General features: G+C 38.4%; 1 protein-coding gene across 4 annotated transcripts; it reads right to left on the bottom strand.

Moving 5' to 3' along the window:
• Positions 1-835: 835 nt before the first annotated feature.
• Positions 836-23,032, bottom strand: RETREG3 (reticulophagy regulator family member 3). 4 transcript variants are annotated; one of them, XM_072403975.1, is made up of 10 exons: positions 22,910-23,032; positions 22,526-22,817; positions 10,537-10,643; positions 8,843-8,873; positions 7,436-7,562; positions 5,857-5,941; positions 3,910-4,047; positions 3,525-3,595; positions 3,127-3,259; positions 836-2,225 (listed from the first exon to the last, which is right to left on the bottom strand). In XM_072403975.1, the coding sequence occupies exons 2-10, from the start codon at positions 22,759-22,761 to the stop codon at positions 1,786-1,788; spliced, it is 1,368 nt and encodes a 455-aa protein (XP_072260076.1). In that variant the 5' UTR covers positions 22,762-22,817; positions 22,910-23,032; the 3' UTR covers positions 836-1,785. The 4 variants fall into 4 exon arrangements, with proteins under 4 accessions (XP_072260076.1, XP_072260078.1, XP_072260075.1 ...); XM_072403977.1 differs by lacking the exons at positions 22,526-22,817; positions 22,910-23,032 and adding exons at positions 11,660-11,712; positions 11,798-11,815; XM_072403974.1 differs by lacking the exon at positions 22,910-23,032 and having other exon boundaries at positions 22,526-22,903.
• Between the last annotated feature and the right edge of the window lie 50 nt (positions 23,033-23,082).

Below are 23,082 nucleotides of genomic sequence, written 5' to 3'. Positions count from 1 at the left end.
TTTATTCTATCATAGAAATGCAACAGATTTATCATACTGTCACATTCCATGAAATAGATCACATTCTGCCCTTTGTTGTGTCTGGTTAGGTAAATGTTGTGTAGAATTGCAACTTTATCACAATTTCCCTAAAATGGCCTTTACAAAATCATTTAAAAAGTACATTTCTATTTTCTTCTTATATATATATTATTATTTTTTTTTTTTAGGAAAATTAATTTCAGATCTTTGAAATGAAAAAGGTATGACACTTCTTAGTTTGATGACAGATTGCTGTGTCCTTGCCTCAATCTAGTTAAAAGCAAACACCAATGACAGCAAACAGTGAAATATGAACTCTGAATGATTTGCACATTTTCATGTTGTGAGATTTGGAACTAAACGGGCAATAAAAGCAGGAATGATAAAATAGATTTGGCTGTTGATTGAAGTTGTCACTGATTTAATAAAAACTTCAGGTATGAAAGTTCTCTCTACAACCAGTCCAGGTCCCCAAATAAACTTGTGTTAGGGATTTCACCTTAATGTTCAAATAGGAAATGATCTCCTGGTAAAATTGACTGTGGGCAGCTGCCATCATAAGGGAATGGGAGTATGAGATGACCCCCAGCTTCGGGGGACACCGAGATTGCACAGTTTGGAATGAATAACATTGTAAGTGGTCATGCTTTGGAATTGAACTCATCTGCATAATTGTAATGGCTTTGAATGAGATTTTGATCTAATTTTGAAATAGTTGGAAGAATTTTGCTCTGCTTTATCAAAAATGAACTATTGGTCCAATTTACCACATACTCTGAAGTGATGGCCACTGAAACCAGATTCCACATGAGCATTGCTTTAAGGACTATTTATTGAAAACAATCCAAAATTATGTATGAAGTCTACCGATGCTGTTCCTTCGGTGCTTATCCTATTGAGATACCACAAAAATATGGCAAATTCCCAGTCTCTGGTGACGGAGAGGTTGTGGAACACCACTAGGCCAGCAAACACTGCCACAATCTGTGACAGAAGAAAACATTGGCACTATGACCATAGTGGAGGGTCTATGATGAAAAGAATAGGTTAGGGCTCTACATAGTCTTGCCATTTATATTATTATTAAAAAAAAAAAAAACACAAATGGTAAGTGAAAACCAAAATGTATTCAAAAATTAAAAGTGCTTTTGTCTAGGAAGAGAGGAACAAGGAGAGCATCTGGTCTCCAATATAAAGGAAATGTTGCACTGTACGACACAGAATGAAGCCCCGCCATGGACAGAAGAAAAATTTAACTCCATTTCTTGTGCGACTATTCTTCTAGAAATTAACAATGTTAACAATCCACTCCAATCTTCATTAGCTCTAGGTGCTCTGTCCAGATTTTAAAAGCTGTCCCATGATGGTGGACAGAACCACATGATAAGAATTAGGACACCTAAATGTAAAATGTGTCTCTGTTGCTAAATCACCAGATATTAAAAATCTCTACATTATTAACAAACATAGGAATTCTCTAGCCCTAAACTGAAATGGGGCATTTATGAGAAAAGTCAAACCTATTGCACAGAGTCCATCGTCCAGCAGGGATTTCAGATTAAAAATACTGCAGCTTTCTTTCTAGACTGACTAATCTACTGGTTCAGACTTCACAGTGATAAAGCGGCAGGCTGGGAAGCCTGCATTAAGAAATGGAAACCTCACACAGGGGGCACACTGAGCAAACACAGCCTGAAGATACATGTCTACAATGAGAAACAGATAAGATTGTATGTTCACAAGAGACTGACACCTTCCTCTAAATTACTGTTGGCCACGTGAATTGCTTGGATCCATCTGGCTTAACTCGGATTGGTCCAGTAGCTCAAAGTCATCAGCTTCTGCATCGGTGTCCATTTCAGAGCTCGAGTTTCTCTGATATGTTTTGGGTCTTGTGTTTTCCAAAAAGCCTGAAGCTTGCTGGGTGACTCCTGCCAATGCCATTTGTATCATCCCTCTTGTGACTAGGTTGGTAAGGTTGTCTTTCAGCTGCTGAGCACCGAGCGCTAGTGGTATTTCAGACTCTGAGGACTCCTGCTCATCATATAGCTGGTCGGAGGACATACGAGGATGACTGGCTGGAAGGGGCAGCCCAATGCTGGTGTCATCTTCATCATCTATTCCCACTGTCTCAGGGTTGATAGAGGGGAAATCAGGAAGATCACGTGCAAAAGATTCTTCTGGGTCACTGTGGCGGTCCAGATCTATACAGAGGAAGAAAATTATTAGGTCACACATATTAGGTCTTGAAAAATAATATGGCTACATCACTTTGCAACACTCAAAAGCACTTATTCTGTCTAATGTCTTCCCAGGGATATATTACAGAAAAAAAGGTAGACGAAACTGATCTATACGTTCCATTGTAAGCCTGTGCCTTTCTAAACACTCCACCATCTCTCTGGCTTCTGCTGGTATCCAACACTCCAGGAAGTGCAAAATACATGTTTCCCTGCCGCAAGTTGTGATATGTCCAGCTGACCCCTTATCATGGAGAAAGAACGGCAATGTAGGGTGGGGGAGTAGGCAGTCAGAACACCCAGAAGTGTAAATCAGCTTCTTTTACAGACTAGCTTTAGTGTAGGTCAGTGATCCCAATAATTGTGATGCCCTCCCTATCTGTATTTCCCTATTTTAAAAGTTTCTGCATCACCTTTTAGGCTTTACATTTTTCAGCAATGGTAACACATTTTTCAATATGGTAACACTCAAAACTTATATGCCAAACTATTCACAGTTTTTACTAAATCATTTAATGTTTAGTGCTGGTCACAGTACAGTAAAATTCTTTGCTCGTTTACTGTAATTGATAAAAACCCAACATGTTCACTCACCATCCAAAAGGCCTGTTGTCTTCATCAACAAAAGTTTCTAGGAAGTTATATTTACCAATGTCCCTAATCTACCTCCGTGCACCACCAACACTGAACCCTATGTAAAACGCAGGACTTTCAAGTAAGAGACCAAAATGTTACTGAATATTTTTTTTTTTTTCAATGAAAAGAAAGTTGATGTCAAGTTTAAATACTTTAGTGTATGTATTGGTGTACATTTATATTTTTCTGTATGTCTGTGCCCATTTTTATATTTCTGAGATTAGCTTACCCTCTGATCCTTCTGTTAGAGGCGTCTGGCCCCTGGATAAATTAAAAGTCCCATTTTCAGTGTAGGAAACATCTGCATCCGAATGTTCAGAATCAGATATAGTGAGTTCTTTTGCAACTGCAGAATCATCCAGCTGTGGAAGAAATACAAATTAGGTGAGTTGCAGGGTAAGAGATGTATGACGTTCAACTGCGTAGCCTTCCCATCATTCCACAAGCAAAGAAAGAAAGTCCATGTAAGCCCTAATTTGCCCCATTAGGTATTTGCACATTGCTGACGACTTTGCTGACGACTCCCCCCCCCACCCCCGCCAAGTCTGTGTGACAGGGTTAGGCCATCAAAAAAAAAAAAAAAAATGTTTAAGTTAAATTCCTTTTCCCTTTAGACTGTGAACATACCGTAGGACAAAATGCAGCCAACTCTTCTTCGCTGTCACTTCCATCGCTGGGAGGAAGAGCACGACCATGCACTATTCATGAAGAAATGCAAGGTTACAAATTTTTGTTTAAAATTTAAACAACCTAAATTTTGCAGATCATTTCTACTTCCAGTATTCCAAAAATTTAGCAACACAAATAAAAGAACTGGGTGCCGTGCGTACAGCATTCGTCTGTTCATCTGTCACTGGAAACGATTATTGGTTTCCATTGACAGAAATTGGACATGTACACATAGCCCAACTCCAAGTGCAAATGAATGCATTTTACAGAAACAGACTGAGCAAAGGAAGATAGGAAAAGTCCCAATAGATATGAAAGTTTGCTTAATGCAATATACACTTACATTGCCTCTCCTTCTGCTTGGACATCATATATCCACGAACACTAAAGTCCAACCGCTGCAGGGTCGGCTCCAGTTTCTGGTAAACACGCTGTCCCAGACGGTGATATATTGCCAGAGGCCACAGCAAGATGAAAAGCACTGTATGAAGAATCAAAATGGTTATATGGGTCTGGAGGATTTATCAAATTACCCTCAACAATAAACAAAGTCAAGGCCATTGCCAAAATAAGCAACATATTCCCCATAAGCTTGCTCTTACATTGTTTCCAGGAGCATTTTGTATACATACGTCTCTACCCGACCTCATTCTATGATACACTAGGGGTCTAGCTGTAACAGGGAGCAAAAACTGACATCTGCTTTTTGTTGTGCTTTGCTGTGCTCACCATGACCCCTGGCATTTATTAAGGGCTGAGCCATTGTGGTGCAACCAGGCCAAGCTCCACAGAGAAACCTCAGTGATTGAAGGAGAGCTCCATGAGGGGCTTTATCTCTGTACTTGTATTGGGTTCTGTTACAATTTTTAAATGTGTAGAGGTTTTTTTTCCTGATGAGCTTCTTAAATTGATCTTGAATTTAACTTACTTCCTCCACAAGGTAGGGCCATGGGGTAAGTATCGGGGTCAGAAGTCTGAGTGCTTCAGGTGGGGAGGAATGGGTCCGAAATGGTCTACATCCTCACTCATGCCATATAGTTCACAGCTTAATGTGGGGAGCACTTTGGACAATTTATTTAGGTGATGAAAACTGACATAGCACTGCTGATCTACCTATTATTATATATACCTAGATAACTGAAAAGAAAGACTGCTGATGATGTCATACTGCAAACTGGAATTAATTTATTAAAAGTGGATAACAATTAGGGCAAGCCAGGGCCAAGCTTTTACCTATATTACAGCGGATGCTTTGTTTATATATTGTACTTATTCGTGCTGTAGTTCAGTGTCTATGGAATTCTACCTAACATGACTTTAGCTGGGTGAAAAAATGCTGAAGCTGTGCTTTGCCTATAAAGAGAAAGGATTCATACATAGCTGCCACTCTTCACAGCTGAAAAGAATTTCTCTTTGCACAAAAATAGGAATCCTTGTGGAAGTTTATGACACAGGACTGAATTGCGCCCAGCTGAAGAGACAGAATCTGCAGAATCAGAAGTCAGAGACACTAAACTACAGGAAAAGTGGTTAGACGTTTTTAAAGGAAGGTAGGGGAGTGAGACAATGCTACCCATACTTAGTAGTATAAAGAGGCTCTTCATTCCCAACAACCAGCAGGAGCAATGGGGTTGCTAAGGAAAAATGTGTATGAGCAGCTAAGAAGAAAAAGGCGATCATCCTTTTTTTCCCCCCACAGAGGGTCAAAAAAAATGACCTACAGGAAGCAAGAGTGAGCCATATGCACTGCTGCCTTCCTACCATTGTAATTATATCATAGCTGCCTCTGCATGTACTTTATACTTTCAGCATTATGTATAATAACAGAATGTGCTAACAAAATTACATTCACTCAAAATCATTCTTTACACAAGATGGGAGCCCACAGGCAGTAGCAGGCTCCTTATATCTCTTGATTTTCTCCAACATTTTCTAGGTCTGTGACCGCCTACCTCAAACACTTGTTCCCACAACCAGCTGTCACTTTTGATTAAAGACCAAAAAAAAAAAAAATACAGAAGTTTCAATGTGCTCACAAGTAAAAATATCAGAAGGAACATTTTTCTTGGTACATTTGAACTTGTTAACCCTGACAGAAAGGTTGTTAAGTCTAACCACAAAAAATAAAGTATAACTTACTCATGTTCCACAATGTAAAATAAACAAAACACCCAAAAGGAACATACTAATATTAGTTATGGTAGATAGGCTGATCTGAAAACATTGACCATTACAAAAAGCAGCTACCTAAGTAGAAGTATTTTACATAACAGGAAAGAGGTGGACTCACACAGCAGATAGGAGAGCACAATACCAGGAATGTATCCACCCAGGACAGCCAGGAAGGTTAGGAATCCACAAACCAAGAGACAGTACTAAATGCAAAAAACAAACAAAGGTAAATATGTGGTAAAAAAAAAAAAACACAATTGTAATGAACAAACTTTGCAGTTTAATCTGCTTTCTTTGAATATAGATATTAATAGTTTATTCATTAATCTGGCTTTATCTCTATCAATTTTAAAGGTTCTCCCCTACACAGAATAAAGCAAATAAATGATAACCTGAGTGTAACCTTCCAAGGTGTGCAGGCTGTAGCAGGCTCATGAAATATATAATTTGTGTTTTAGGCATTTACTTACTCTGTTAAATGCCCTGTTCTCAGTTACATCACAAAACATACTAATAACATAGTATATTACTATTTTTACTACATACAGGCGAGAATTTTGAAGGGAAAGCATGGGAAGGAAATTCACCCTGGTGGCTCTTGAACCCAGGGCTCCAAGTTTTATCAGCTGCTATTTATCACAAAATCAACAGTGTTGCAATCAAGTCCTCAAGAACATATAGGTCTGAGGGCTTTAGTATAAAACTTTATGTTTTAATATTAGGTTTAAATGTTATTACAAAGTTTATTTATGGGTGGGATATAAAATGGACATTTTTTTTAACATGCAATATTTTATAATAACCTAAATATATTAAAACACAATTTATTTATTCATATGGTCATATGCACACAATTATGAAAAAGTTAAAAGAACTCACTCTAAAACAATCAGCTCTACCAACTGGTATAGCTTAGGGCAGTGGTCGCCAACCTTTTTGGACCTAGGGACCACTAAATGCACAAACTCTGGACTGCGCATGCACAGGTAGCTGTGGAAATAACTTCCCCCAGAATGACGTCATGATACCAGAACCCGCCCACTCTCCCATCACAGGTCTGAGCCTAAGACACAACCCGCCAACCGCCCTGAGCCTAGAATCTGTATGGGAGACGTGGTCTGCAGCTCTGGCCGGTACGCCCGTCCGCAGAGCCGCGGACAACCGGTTGGCAACCGCTGGCTTAGGGCACAGATAGTATTCTTGTGAACCCTTTCCTTAAACTTTCCACAATACTTTAAAGATTTCACTTTCATATTCATATAAAAGGATCATCATGAAAAAGGTTACGCTCCTCATTACTCCTCCACCCAACCCCAGTATGAAAATGCATGTAAATATGTAAGCCATACTGCTATAAATTACACATTTGCCACTTTTACAGCAGCAATATTCCTGCAAGGCCATACATCTGCTTGATAACTCGGACCTAAGCCTAAACCTCTTTTATCAAAACTGGCTATTACATTTAAGATTTAAAAGCAACTACGGTATTTTGAATATATGAACTCTAATATATTGCAATGACATCCCTCACGTAAAAGAGTCATCAGCAGAAACAGAACCTTTACATGTTATTCTTTCAGACAACCTTGTAACTAGATTTAACAAAGTTTGCACACTGCATTGTCCTACATATGATATTATTCTAGTCATCCCAGTACTGTGCCCCAGCATGTTCATGAGAACAAACTTCTTACCTTCCCTGGATTTTCAGCCTTAAACAGTAGGAGGTTTCTTCTGAAATTTGCTAGCCTGACCCAGATTTCAGCTGCATGATGGCATAACTCAGGAACGCTGAGCAGCCTCGGATGCACATACCCCCAGCTGCAAGACATTGCAAGAGGCAGAAATAAAAGATGTATTGTTTAAAGCAGATAATCATGAAAAGTTACAAAATAAACAACTATTGTCAATTAAATGTAATTGTCAATAAATTTAATGTAACGTAAATAAATCATGTGAAAAGCCCTTCAATATCACATCAAGGCTCAGACTCACAAAAATGGAACATATTCCTTAAAGCATAATGCCTGGCCTCATTTTTCCCCCCCGTTCATTCCAGTAGCAAACAAGCCATAATGTATATAAGAGTAAAGTAGAGGTGCCGCTTATTAAATTCAATTTTTTTTTTTTTAATAAAATGTCAGTAAAAGGTGGAGATATGGATCCTCCATACCTAAATTCAGATATTGGCAAAGTGCTGAAATGCTTGCCTTTACTGCAGCAACATCACTCCCATCCTGGTCAAGTAAATACATTCGGAAACACCAGTCAATATTTAAGGATTGGGTAAGTGGAGTGGAACAATGGATTTTGCCAGAATACAATTCCCAAAGACAAATCAGAGAGCTCAAAGCACTGATTTCTGTAGAAAAGTATTTTAGCACTTGTGTTCTTGGATACAAGCAGTAGTTGGGGGGACTAGTAATAACGGAATGAAGAGAAATATGACATTAATAATAATTAACAGGATTTATATAGCGCCAACATATTACGCAGCGCTATACATTAAATTGGGGTTGCAAATGACAGACTAATACAGACAGTGATACAGGAGGTGAGGACCTTGCCCCGAAGAGCTTACAATCTAGTAGGTGGGGGAATTTATACACAATAGGATGGGAGATATGTAGTGGTGGGAAGTAGTAATGGTTTCAAAAGACAGAAGAAGATAAGTAGGCAAGTTTGAAAAAATGCTCTTAAATGAGCAGAAAGTAGCAGCAAGCTGAATAGGACGAGGAAGACCATTTCAGAGAGTTGGGGCAGCTGTAGAAAAGTCTTGTATCCGTGCATATGATGAGGTTATGGGTGAGGAAGTCATAAATACAGTTTTATCCCATCCCAGGACCGTGTCACTTTTTCAATACAAATTTCAGGTGCAGCCACTATGAATAGTTCTATGTAAGGTTCATGTGCCAAAAAGTAAAAAACTATAACTTGCATACAACTGTCTGCAAAGATGTACTTTTGAATTACCAAAATGTTTGGCTTTCCACTACGGAGATTAGCATTTAGACTTTACAAAAGTTTCTCATTTCTGCATCATCTCTACTTCATAGTGCCATCATTTTGCTTCACATGTATCCTTTATCTAGATTCCTTACCCATCATTGTCCATCTCACTGGATCTTGCAGCTGGTAATTGGGAAACACAAGAAAACAAGTTTTAGTAAACATGCTCAGTTTTGTAATAGCCTTACGTCATTTTATTCATGTACATGTAGTTTATCCAAAGTAATCTGTCGCCATTATCTTTTAAATTTTTTTTAGATATAAATCTAATAAGTAAGCTTAATTTAAATAATCTTGGCAGTGTGTGTTACATAAAAAAAATGTTCTTCTATGTGGATTGTGTTTCCCGATTTCAGGTCTCTCATTATTCTTCAAGACCAGGCGTGTCTGACTGAAATCATCAAGCTATGCAGTCTCTTCTGATGTAAGACAAGGACAGACTCATGTAAACCAGGCACCGTAGCATGTTTGTCCAGGCTTTACGACACAAAACAGCCTCAGCATTTATGTTTTTCCTTTATTTCCAATATATTAATGTACTCCCTATTTATGGAATTCATTTTTAATTTTGTCTATTTTACATTGCTTTTAAATTCATAAACTGAAGTTTTGTATCTATTTTTTATAAAAATGTTTTTTAAACACAAATTTAAATCAGGCCTACTTTGCAGACACTCAACTAACTACAAAGCATGATGAGCTTTCCAATAAAGTGCAATAGAGCTTGCATGCATGTTGGTGGCCTAGGCATAACCGGCTAACTCTAACCCAGGGCCTAAACATAGCTTTTATCTCAGTGATTCACTATGCTGTATTCTCTGTGGTGCTTATGTGCAATATTCATTTAAAGCAGATAATTTTTTGGAACTTTTTCGATATTCTGAAAACAAATGTGGTTATGAATTAGGTTACCTTGTTTTAACTCCTTACACGGCTGTCACTGTATGTGGGGTGAACACATCCTGCAGAATAGGGGAGAATGAATAAGCTATGTAGGATTTTTAGAAGGTGCTACAGTGAGAGCACAAGGGAGGTTAGAGATTTTGAGTTGCTCTCATGCAGGAGACTAAAATGCCAAATAATTAGATGACCATCAAGACATACCATGCACCAGTCTTTCTCTAACCTGGGAAAACCCCTGAAATAACTCCAGGGAACTCCAGTCATATTTACCAGAACATTATCACAGAACAATAGTGTCTAAGGCTAAGAGGTTAAAATTGCTCAAGTTAAGCTGCGTACACACTTGCAATTTTTGTCGTTGGAAAGGATCTTTCACGATCCTTTCCAACGACAAGGGGCTGCAAGATGCATGAACGATGCTGTACATACAGCACCGTTCATGCTCTATGGAGAGGGGAGGGGGGAGAGCGACGGAGCGGCACCCTGCTGCGCGCTCTCCCCTTCCCTTTCATTACGATCGGCTGTCGTCCATCGTCCGTGGATCCGGCAGGTCGGTCGTCCGGACGATGGACGACACCGACTGTACACACGGAAGATTTTCGCCCGATAATTGGCCGATGCCGATTATCGGGCGATAAAAATCTGCCGTGTGTACGTAGCTTAACTTCTAGCGACCTCTGGAGGAACCCTAGTTGAAAAAAACTGCCTTAGATAGTAGTTCAATTGATCTGGAATTGTGTCATATCTGTTATATGTGTATTTTTCACCCTAAAAAGAATGTTGATGAAATCTAGTGACTTAACACCAAAACAACATTTTAATAGCTTTAGAACATTCCTACAAAAACTAGAGAATGGCTGTAATAAAATCCTGTACATCTCACCTCCCAAATCTGGCCAGATTTTGTTCTTCCACTGATCCACGCAAATAACGATCATCAGACCAAATGCTGCCAGAAATACAATTCTGAGCGACGTCAAAGCAAAGAACCTGCAAAACAAGTATTTACATTAAACTTTTGTTTTTCTATTTGAATGTCACAGCTTATTGAAAAGATATAATACAGGATGCAACAGAAAAAAAATGTTCACAATGGAGTAGTCGTCCACTTAAAACCCCCAACGTTTTACCATAATTAGACTTTTAGACAAAAATTCTGGATGCCAACGGATTTGGTGCTCTATATAAAAAAAAAAAAAAAAAAAAAAATATATATATATATATATATATATATATATATATATATATCTCTCCATGATAGGTCCCCCTCTTACGCACGCGCATGGACCCGAGATGTGGGGCAGGATTTTGCTGAGGAACAGAGCCAAATGTTCCAAAAACACCCTCATGGTGGAAACAACTTAGAAAGTCCTGTTCAGGTGGTACCTGACTCGGCTTCATCTATCATGGATATACCTCCCCTCCACCCCCTATGTTTCCGCGGTTGTGGAGAACTGGAATAAATGTATTGTGTGTGGCGGGAATGCCCTGCGTGGTTCTGCTATGCCAACTCAATCCTAGCTCTCACATTACAGCCGACACTCCCCATGGCTTTACTGCAGTTGGGCCATGGGGACTACCTGAGACTGGTACGTATTGGTACGAATACTAATACGTTATATCGGTAATGCAGCAAAACTTATTGTTGCCATGGCTTGGAAAACCTCCTGGGTTTAACTTTGGCGAGGTGAAGGCACATATGAAAGAAGTCTTTGTGAACAAGAACCGCTTTGAGAATACCTTGGATCCATTTTACCTTCCAGGGGACATTTAACACACAGCCCTTGAGAATATGAGGCCAAGTTTTCGAGGGATGCCGAATGGATTGCTTCCTTTCCTCACCCCTCCTTTTTGGTGTGTGTGGGTTGCTGAATTAATGCTTTAAAATGTATACAGAAGATCAGGGACTTCTCTTTATCCTGATACTAGCTAGATACTATCCTAGATACTAGTTACTAGTGTAACACAGGTAAGCTTAAGAACTAAAGGGGGGTACTCTATCCTACCTCACAGGAGTGATCTGGCAGCTATAATTCTCTTCTATTACAAATCCTGAACCCTGCAAAAATGTAAACAAACTAGCAGTTATTGCAGTAATAAGGTTAAAGTTACACATTACTCTACATATTCTAATTATATATTACCATTTTTTCCTCCTATTTAAACCATCCAAATCATAGACATAGTGCCCAAAGTGGAACTACACCGAGTGTATTCTGATCTGTCCCCGTTTCCTTGCGGCACCACTATCTTGTTCCTTCTTCTCTTACTTATTCGGATATTGAGAGATTTTGATTGGCCGGGTCTGGATGGTGTAACTTCCTCGCAGGCGCGTGCGAGTTAATTCAGTTGCGGCACCTGAGGGGAAGCTGGGATGTGCAGCTGAGCAAATTTTGACAGATGATGATCAGACAGGTAAGAATCCATATTGCAGAAAGGACAACGCCTTCTACAAAAAGTCCTGCCTAATCCCAAATTTTTAAAGTAGTTCTACTTTAATATATTACACAAGCAACCATTAATAATTAGCCTTCCACAGAACCTTTGGCCCTGAAAATGTATTTAACACAGCAGTCGCAGTTTTCCAGACTTCACAGCCTGTATGCTTGTTTTAGATCAGTGACTCAACAGAGCGTTAAATTAGGTTCAGAATAAAAAACGCAAGCTTGTGCTGTGGAGGAATTCTCTGTAAATTCCCTGACATGCATCCCAACCCTTGAATGATTACTCTCAACATTTCAAATCTCTGCATTTTGCTTTAACTTCTTGTCAAAACCTTGACCTGATATTCCACAAACAAATTTAAAGAAAGGCAATGAAACCATGAAGTTTTTCAAGAGGTAGCAAAACATTATCTGCAGTAGGAAAAAGAAAAAAAAGGAAAGTGAAATGAATGTCAATGTGTGCCTTGCTCAGCTGGAGATATTTCAGCAGTAACAGGATAAACACATTTTTATCTCAGTCTGTTGGCCTGACCTTAAGTGACATATTAAAGACTAAAGATAAAAAGTGGATGCTTCTATATTATTCTTACTTGGTAAACAGTGATGTCTAACAGATATTTCACTGTTAGCAGTACGTTTCCATGTACAGAGTAACCATTTGGCTAAAACTGAAGATTTAATCCAGTCCACTTGGGTTAGGCTGAAGTTAAAAAATTAATCTTAAATAACTGGCAATTTTTATACTACGATTGTTTTTTGGGTTAGGCAACTAAATCAATGGTTTTAAAGTTAAAAATCCCACAGATTTTAAGTATTTTGTTTCTACTGTAATAATTAGTACAATTCAGCATAATCCTGACCTCTACTAAGAAAGGTGATTGTCATTAAATGGAATAAAGCTGGTGCAACATTTCAACATCACAGGGCATGAAGAGTAGCAAGACTTGTGTGATCAGTGATTAGAAATTGGAAAGTCTGACTACAAATGTGCCCCCAATTATTGTCTGGTGGCTCACTATTAGCTATGTTTAATCCACTGGCTCCACAGCAAAGGGAAAACGGTCAATGGGGGACCCAAAATGCAACCAAATACATACAGCAGAATCTTCACTTAGTACACATGCGAATCTGACTTGTATGTGCATGTATATGGAAGGTAAATATTTCTCAACATTGTATTAATCTTCAATTTTTGTCTGATTTTTAACTTTACAGGGACATCAAGGGTCTATTCCGAGCTGGATGATTCCATGTTTGCACCCCACGAGTAAGCAAATAGATGGATGGTGGCCCTTTGCCACCCTCAATCCTTAAGAACACTATGGACATCCTGGGCACCCAGAACGGACAGGTGAGCCTATGGGGGATTAAGGAAGACCCTTATACAACAACATCTTGAAAAATGTTATAATATAAAGCAGCTATAAAGAAGTCTCATGGAAAATGTAAAATCTTTACCTGCAATTGCACCCAAGAGTTTGTTTGCATGCCGGAGAAAATTCCTCATTAACAGTTAATAAAACAGTCAAAGCAATAGTTGCCTAATTATTAAACATTATTTATATAGCGCCAACATATTTACATTCATTAGGGGTTGCAAATGACAGATAGTGACACAGGGCTAGATGAGGACCCTGCCTGAAAGAGCCCACAATGACGTATTCCTATAAAAGGATCTGATAAGATCATATTCTAAACAGCATTTACTTTATCACAGCGTTTTATAGACTACCTGTACCACCCCCTTTTTCCAGATAAACCAATATACTAATGCACTTACAAAAATCACTCACGCATATACAAAACCATTAACTGAAGTGGAATAAACCATTATTTTTTGATTGGTGGATAAAAACCCTAAAAACAATTCAATACATTTTCAGCAAAAGCCTGGTTGAAAATTGAACCAGCATTGCTGTCATAGCAAATATAAACTAAAAACAGATAAGAGCACCTTGCATACATTCAAAGTGGTACCGATATATGTTTTCACGATTTTAAACCACATTTTTGTGCATGCATATTACAGGACAATCAAAAGAAGCCGGCTGTCGCATTACACAGGTCACATATAATGCACCACTTAAAAAAGCTTTGCCCAAGAAATCCTGCATGAATATTAATTATAAATATGCAAATGAGAAAATTACTAAAAAATTATACCCAGACACGCTTCTGAAAAGAATACAGCATATACCGCACAGTCAGTTGTTGAAGAAAAATATAAACATAATGATATAGAGCAATATTTAAATGCTATATAAGCCACATTTTGATATAAAGAGTAGTAATGAAATGAATACAGCACTGCAATTAGGTTGACAAAATGAAATAGGATGTCAGGATTGCTCCCTGTTCTCCCATGACCCACAGACATGGCAGATTTTACACAACTAAAGTTAAGCTGCTTTTCAGATTAGAGGTTTCACAGCCACCCTAAAGTGATCTGCAGATCTGGGCACATGGCCACATGAATTTTGGTTTTAGGCACTAAAGTATAATTTAGCATGTTACATATGCTGTCAGAAATCACGTAGGGTGAACTTCATGTGGTGCACTTATTGCACTCAGTTGTTATTGATCCCAGCTCTCCATAGGCTATACTACAGTAAGCAAGCATTGTGCCACAGGACAGAAATATCACTTAGCATGATCACTAGGTAAGAAAAGGTTCTCAGAAACCTCAGAGGTATTTATAATGTTATGCACATGATTACATTTACTTTTTTTTATAATGAATTTGTCCACAACCCTAGACATAGATTATTTATCTCTGTATCTATAGGCATTGTTAACAAATTATCATAATTACAGCAGCAGCTTACCAGAGCCTTTTATTTTAAGTGATTCTGCTATGGGTAATATTTTTATAATTTTAATTTTTTTACAACAACCTTGGCAGGCCAATGAATTTAGAATCTATTTATAAAGAATGGTTATTAGATAATAAATCACATTTTCTTTCTGATCATAATTTTATATTGTCCCTATTTAATGTACAGCGCTGCATAATATGTTGGCACTATATAAATCCTGTTCATTAATAATAATTAATAATTAATAATAATTAATGTCAATTACTAACCGGGAACTTAGACCGTAATGTACCTAAATTTGCAATCAGAAGCTTCATTCACTTAAATAAAGTAACTGATCATCACTTTACTACATTGTGGTAATCAAAATGTTTTAAATAAACACCACTAATCTCCATTGTACAGATCAATTTTTTCAAAGTTAGGATCTTCTTAAAAATAAATAAATAAATAAATAAAAAAATCTTGCAATAAAATACTAAATTCAGCTGATTATGAGTTTTATAAATGAGGCAAAAAATGGTGTGATTGGTGTACAAGTAAAACAATTTTTCTAATAAATAGTCCTTTTGTCCCATTATTAATAAGCTCCTTTGTTGTGACCTTTGAATATATCATTAAAAACAAATAACCTTACATTAAAAGCAGCTAGAAATGTCAGGGATGGCATGATGTTAAGGACATCTGTGATCTTCAAGAATATTTACATAGCCTAATTATTAGCCCCATAATCTGGACAGGGGAGCATTTTAAAAAGGAAATTATAGTACTGTACTATGTAAATGTTTTCAAACCTTCTCAATATATCTTAAACATTATTAGGTGACAAAGAAACATCACGGCTGCCATACTATAGAAACTTCAATAGCACATAAATATGTTTACTTCCTCTGGTAATTGCTTATATAACTCCCTAAACCAGATCTCCTTTTTTAAAAATGACTTGCAGAAGTGGCCAAGCTACAAAATACATGTTATTGTACAATGGATTTAGGAAAGCAATTTACCATTTACCAGGATATCATGTTCACAACAGAACAGGTAGATAGGTTTGTCACATAGGCTGGAAATTGGACAGACGTGAGACAACAGACAGCAGGTTACTAATGATTTATGAATAAGTTATAGAACAGTTGGAAAGAACAACATCTGCGCAGTACAGAGAGGTTCCCCCGCTATTATCTACTATAAAAGGAAAAAGGAAAAACACTGCAGTGACTGGTAAAGAGGGACTTAGCACCCGCTCTTTGTCCCATCAGTTGGCTAATTGTTTGCCGATGACGTCTGTGAAAAAATAAATAAACAAAAAAGGTCAGGACCAGAATTCCTGTTAGAATTTACACCATGCTGTGATAGTTTTTCTTCAATTTCTGCAAATGCCTGCAATTTATTGTTATAAAATGGAAGAGCAATGGTGACTACATTAAAAAAAAAAAAAACATATAACACGCTATAGAACTATATAACCTGTCAGGAAAGGTTGATTACTTGCGACCGTTCATGGTAACAGGAAGAACCATTGCACATGGTGGAGGACCAGATATTAAACACACCTGAAAGCGTCAGATACCTGAATAGGCCAAAGATCTGCAATGCAACGGAAGAAAGGCAAGATTATACATGCTTGTTGTAACAGGCAGCTTTTAGCCTTGTTTGTAGAACATAGTGACAGGGACACTTTAATGGGAATCCACCAACCAGTCTATTCAAGTAAAGCGACAAGTTTTCTTGACGGGCAGGAAAAAGAAAAGTTAGAAGAGAACAAGATACCTGCGGCAGTCAAATCCACTTTGGGCAATAGAAACTGGCCTCACCATCAATGTTCTAATGGGTTACAGAGATAAATTTACTAAACTATCTGGTGAATGTTTCTAGTGACGGAAGAAAGAATGAGCATTGTACACACAGCTCATTTAGTTTAATGGAGAGCTGCGACCTTCTCAATAGGAGATAAACATGTTTATTTGGATTTGCTGTTAACAGAACTTAAAGCGGTACTAAGCTGTATCTACCATTTCTGGCAAGGAAGTACCTAACCTCAGGAAAAAAACTAATAATGGCAATAAATAAACTGTACAGTGCTAGATTCTGTATATAGCTCACCCCCATTCATCACAAGGAGGAACACAGCGGGGAGCTTTCCTTTCCCCGACAAGCATCAGCCAATTCAACCACTCCTCTCTGTGTACCGTAACAGCCCAACCAATTCAATAATCGTACAGGCCAATTTCTTCTCATCTCTGAATACAGCTGGTGAGGAGAGAGGTCATTCAGATGGGTCAGATATAGAGGAATCTCATCTTCTCAAAGTGTATGTCCAGTTAAAACTTTATACTTAGTTTTGGATAGCGGGGAAAGCTTAGAAATCGGTCAGGTTTTTCCTGCTTACTTGAGGCTTTGTTAGAGAAATCTAACCCTGATTCCTATCCTGCTGACAATGTTTTACTGGACAGGAACTGAAGGGGATTCATTAACAGCACCTGTTAACAGCACCAGAACCCCTGTTCATTTTTATTTCAATATACAGTTATGTCTTACTTAATGGCGTACCTGCTTAGCAATGGCTCGCATTTACGACCGGCTCTCTGGCACGTACACTGCACAAGAACTGCTCAATGAACAGCAGCATTGCGTCTCCCCTCCATTCTTCTCAGCTCCATCCTCTGTCCTGTGCAGCGTTCCTCCTCGCTCCAGGTCTGCAGGCTATCAGTGATTCTGTCACTAACAAACACTGCAGAGCGGCTCCTTACTGTGCTCCTCATCAGGTCGGTGGAACAGAACCTGGTTGTTAAATATTTAGAATCTGTATATCCCTGTTTCAGCTATTTTTTCCCCATTTCTTCCTCTCTTGTGAAACTTTAAAGACAGGAAGTGAGGGGGAATATTGGTATTAGTTGGGACAGGACTGTTTTTATAATCCTTGATAACTGAAAGGGCTTTCAGATTTGTGATCTAATTGTATGTCAGAGTATCTACAAAACTTGTGAGATGTTCCCTTCAGTGGTTATATACCTACCAAAAGAGGTGCAAGGAAAACAACCGATGAACCAGCAACAAGTTTAAGGGCATTGAAGAAGTCCATCAGTTCTGATCTCACAGAATAGCTCCTGTGTCCAAATCACAGGAAAAGCTACTGCTGGGTTTAAAAGAAAGATGTCATACTATGCATTACAGCTACTCATGTATGGGCTGCATGGACCATGCTAACCCCGTATAGACTGAATGCACCTACAGTGGGGACTATGGTGCTTTGATATGATAAATTATGTTTACTCTCAGGTCATGTGGAAGGCAGGATGGAAGAAGTTATGTAAATGATCTGCTGCCAGGTGAAACAAATCACATATATACCTGTATATATTTCAGTAGTAAATTAGGACAGCTTGAAGACTAACTGTAAACTTTGTTACTAGCCAGTCTAGGTAGATGGAGGATGGGGTGTTTGGTCTGGTAGTGGACAGCCAATAGGCCCTGACCCTCCAGCTAAAGTGCCAGACTTGGCCAAGGTAAATAAAAAGGAAAAAAACAACCAAACACCAATCTGAACAGTTGCAACAATGAATGAAAGATAACAAATAAGTCCAATTGAGTAAAACTGCAAAAAGGCCACCAACACAAATGATAAAGAAAACAGCTAACTCAGCTTGAACCTAAACCATCCAAAGCAGCAGATGTATAAAATGCTACATCAACATTATTAATGAAACCAAAGGTTAAGTGTGAAATATGAGAAAGGGATACCCCTGGGCAGTTTCTCTTGATCCAAAGCCAGTACAGACCTATATCCTCAGGGAGCAGCGGCTTGCTATGTATATGCTGTACAAGATCAGCTGTCTGGAGCAAAAATCTTACAGTGCTAAAGGCAGGGCAACTATCAACACTCACCCAACTAAATAAAGGAGCTGGATTACCAGAACCACACCAAGACAGGACACAAAAGAAGTCCATATCAACTGAGAAAACACAGAAAACATGAAAATCAATGACGAAAGGCACTTTGATACCCTATAGCTTTTATTTATTTTATTTGTATCTACAAGCACATTCCACAGCTCCATACACACAACTAAGAATAGTTCCCTGTTTCTGATAAAACTTACAATCTATTATCCCTACCACAGACATGGAGCAATAAACCGGGGTTTTACTCCCTAATACCAGCACCTTACTATCAGGAAGGGATTTATTAATACCATTTTGTTATAAGTCAGTATTCAGTAATCCTCTTCTGCTGTATAAACACAAACTATACAGCTTTAATTGCAGTTTAAAATCCAATAATGTAAAAATTTGTTTATAAATCTCCAATAAAAAAAAGTCACAGCTCTGGAGTATATGTATCAAAGGAGCTGCTACAAGTTTTTATTTCCCATAAAGTTAATAATACCGTCCTACTAAATAAAACACTAACTAGAGCAACATGTGATAATAAATAAAACAGGCTAATAAAATCAAAATTTCTATTAGAATCCCTTACCTAATATTTAACTTTAAAAGTAACTTGTTCTTCAACCAATGCTGGACATTCCTAGACACCCAGCAGAAGAGCATTTACTAATCACTTAGGTAATCTCTAATGCTTAACCCAGAAATTTTTATAAACTCCGTTGGGAAGAAATTGTAGGCGAGTGGTGGCTTCTGCATTATGATCCAACTTATCAGTAACCACCCAAAAACATTCCGGTGGTTGCTGAAAATGGTACGGGGAGAACACTGATCTCTATGGACAGTTATCGTTCCCTGGGCTAAACAAAAAAAATAAATAAAAAGTCAGCTGCTGATTTTCCTTTTCCATTGGGTGCAGATGTTTTTATTGGATACAAAGTGAAAATCGATTTGTGTGTCCTAGGCCTTGACAAGGATCACTTCTAAAATGGAAATTCTAATCTTTTTCCTCCCATCATACACTCAGGCTTGTAAAATGAAGGCTTATTGAGGACTCATAGGCAACAATTAGAGACTCAGCAGCAGCCCATTTTAATTGGCACTTTTTCATGACTGCGGTGCACTTAATGATGAGCAGTCTAATAGGCACGAGGAATTGTATTTGTTCAGGAATGTGGCTGTATGTTTAATTAGCAGCCATATTATTAAAGATAATAAAGATAGTCTGAGCATTTCACTGGGGTTTAATCAGGACAAATAATTTACCAAACACTCAGACAATATCTGCATGGAGTTTGCAGGTTCCCCCCATGTCTGCGTGGGTTTCCTCTCACATTCCAAAAACATGCCATTAGGTTAAAGCGTACCTAAACTCAGAATTTTGACTTTACATAAAAGGGTAGACAACCCTTTTATGTAAGGTAAAAATTCTGTTGTTTTTTTTTTTTTTTGTGCAGCACCGCCCTCTTAATTCGCCTCTGGAAGCGCAGAGCCTCCCGGGGTACCTACGTCATGCATCCCAGAAGACTCTTGACTGTTAAAGACATATGACCATGGTAGGGACATTAGATTGTGAGCCCCCTTGAGGGACAGCTAGTGACATGACTACGGACGTTGTACAGCGTTGCATAATATATCGGCGCCAAATAAATAGCGTGTAATAATAATAAAATCCATTTACCAACACCCTGGAAAGAGATTTCTAAATACAACTAAGACATGTCACTGGATACCTGGAACACAGTCTGCATGCTATGTGTCATTATTATATTATGCAAATCTGCAAAATAAATTCCTTTATGTTTACACGGAATATCTTCCTGGGATCTGATCCTAGCAATCACACTTCCAATATGTCTCTTAGGTGAAGTTTGTCTCTTGGTCTAGGTGTGTTAGGTTCTAGGATGTGTATTTTTACTAGTTTGTTAAGGAAGGATATTTCCAGCCACCAGAGTTTTCTACATATCAGTAAAATGGTTGAAGAACTAGTTATGGCTGTAGTTAAAGATTCCAACAGTCAGATCCTGAAACCTAAGCAGTCAGCTACCAGAACTGAACATTATCAGGTGTGTGTGCTGATTTTATAGAGTTTCCACCATGTGTAAGCTTTGACCGTCACGGGACATTCCACTCAGCGCCCTGCCAGGTAAACAGTCTGCTGGGTGAAGGCAAATATCAAGAAACGTTAGGTAATTCTAAATGTGTTGAAGTTCAATTCCAATCACCAATGATAGGCCTTTATTTAAACCCTGTAAATTACTGTGTCTAAAATAGAATTGTGATGAAAGGTTTGTAATCCAGACTTCCTATTCATACATGTGAGCACCTCTGAGGACAGTTAGTGACAAGACCATGGAGTTCGTAAAGTGCTGTGTAATATGTTGGTGCTATATAAATAATAAATAAAGCGCCGGCCTATTTTTGGGTGGGGAAGGAGCAGAAAGAGTCATCCTTTCCTCCATACATGAACTATAGTACTACAGCTCCTTCCTTCTTTAGTCTGAATTATGCTGTACAGGGGAAGGGGTAATTATAAAACACACACCACTTACTAATAGGAATACATTATAAATGTTTCTACTTAATACGTAAGTAGATTTAAATTGGAAACTCTACACTTGTCTATACTTGAAAATTATTTACAATATTGTATGTTACAGGGAAGTGTTAGAGCATCTGTCAGGTTTTAGTCTGTCTTTCTGCCTCTCTTAAGAAGGAGATTTCATGCTACTTCCGAACAGAACATGGCAGCAAAACATTTTGATGTGAAATACAGTATCTGTACTAGATGAACTATAAGTTACATAGAGCAGTGTAGCATAAATAATGTGTGTGTATATATATATATATATATATATATATATATTGTATGTAACATGTCACAAAGTGCAATATAGCAGTCGCCAGAGTACTGTATATGTAATTAGTATCTTTTTGTATATGTAATTAGTTCCTCTTTTATGGAAATAGCCTAATATATGTATGTAGTATACGGATTAACTATTATTTAGAATACAGAAATATATTTGGAATTTATAGAAGAATGTGTGTAAACCCCCCCCCCCCCCCCTGTATATATTACTGATACAATGTAGCAGGTGAATGTAGTATATCAAATATGTATTTAATACAGAATACAGTGTGTGTATATATATATACACACACACACACACACACACACACTTATAAAACCGGGTATAAACATTCCCTTCCAGATCCATGTGTTTCAATGACAGTAATTGATTCCCACCAGGGAATGTCAGATTCCAATACAGCCTATAGAGAGGCCATAGGGTTTTCCCTGACACAAAGTGTATATAATATATAGGAGTAGGGCTTAGTGTCCTCCCTTACACACAATGTACATACATACATATACATATATATATATGGGGAATAATAGACTATATAATATATTATGTATGGAGGCCATGGTATTTCCCCCTCACACACATGGTGTATATATATATAATATATATGGAGGTAATGGTATTCCCTCTCACACACAGTATATATAATATATGGGGAATAATAGAATATATAATATAATATATGGAGGTAATGGTATTTCCCTCACACACAGTATATATAATATGTATAGAGGTATTGGTATTTCCCCTGACACACAAAGTATACAATGAAAATAATATATGGGGAATAATAGAATATATAATATAATATGTATGGGGGCCATGGCATCCCCCTCACACACACGGTTTCCTCTCACCAGAAGGCAGCGTTGAGGCCGAGGTGTAGCAGGGCGCTGTGCCGGGGTCTCTCCCACACCAGTACGGCCTGTAGGTAGGTGATGAGCGGTTCGTAGCTCCCCAGGGTCCCCAGTAAGGTTTCCTGCACAGCCCGGACCTGTTCATCTCTATCCCGGGCAGCCAGGCCCCGTCCTCCGCTGCTCCTCGCTCTCCTCAGCCCCGAGCTCTCATCCTCTTCCTCCGCTCTCTGCGCCATCTTGAATTCACCTCCCGAATTCACCAGGTTGTCAACATTGACGTCACTCCTGAACTCTGACGTCAGAAAACAACAAGAACTTTAATCCTGTAGTTCACACCACTTGACTCTAACATCAAGACAATACAAAGTCATGTGACAAACCAACCTGCCGGCAGCTCAATAAAAACCAACCCCCTGCTTTCCACCACAGTGGGTAGGCTTTCCAATGCGCCTGCGCAGACCTGTCATTCACTAGAAAACATGGCGCCCCCCAGTTTCAGTATAGAAAGGTTTTAATGACATGTCTCTTTCCGTACAGGTTTCAAGTACGTCACCGCC

This window comes from Pyxicephalus adspersus, chromosome 3, assembly GCF_032062135.1.
Source record: "Pyxicephalus adspersus chromosome 3, UCB_Pads_2.0, whole genome shotgun sequence".
Taxonomy (NCBI): Eukaryota; Metazoa; Chordata; class Amphibia; order Anura; family Pyxicephalidae; genus Pyxicephalus; species Pyxicephalus adspersus.
The sequence above is the reverse complement of the archived record's forward strand: the minus strand, read 5'-3'. Positions and strand labels throughout refer to the sequence as shown.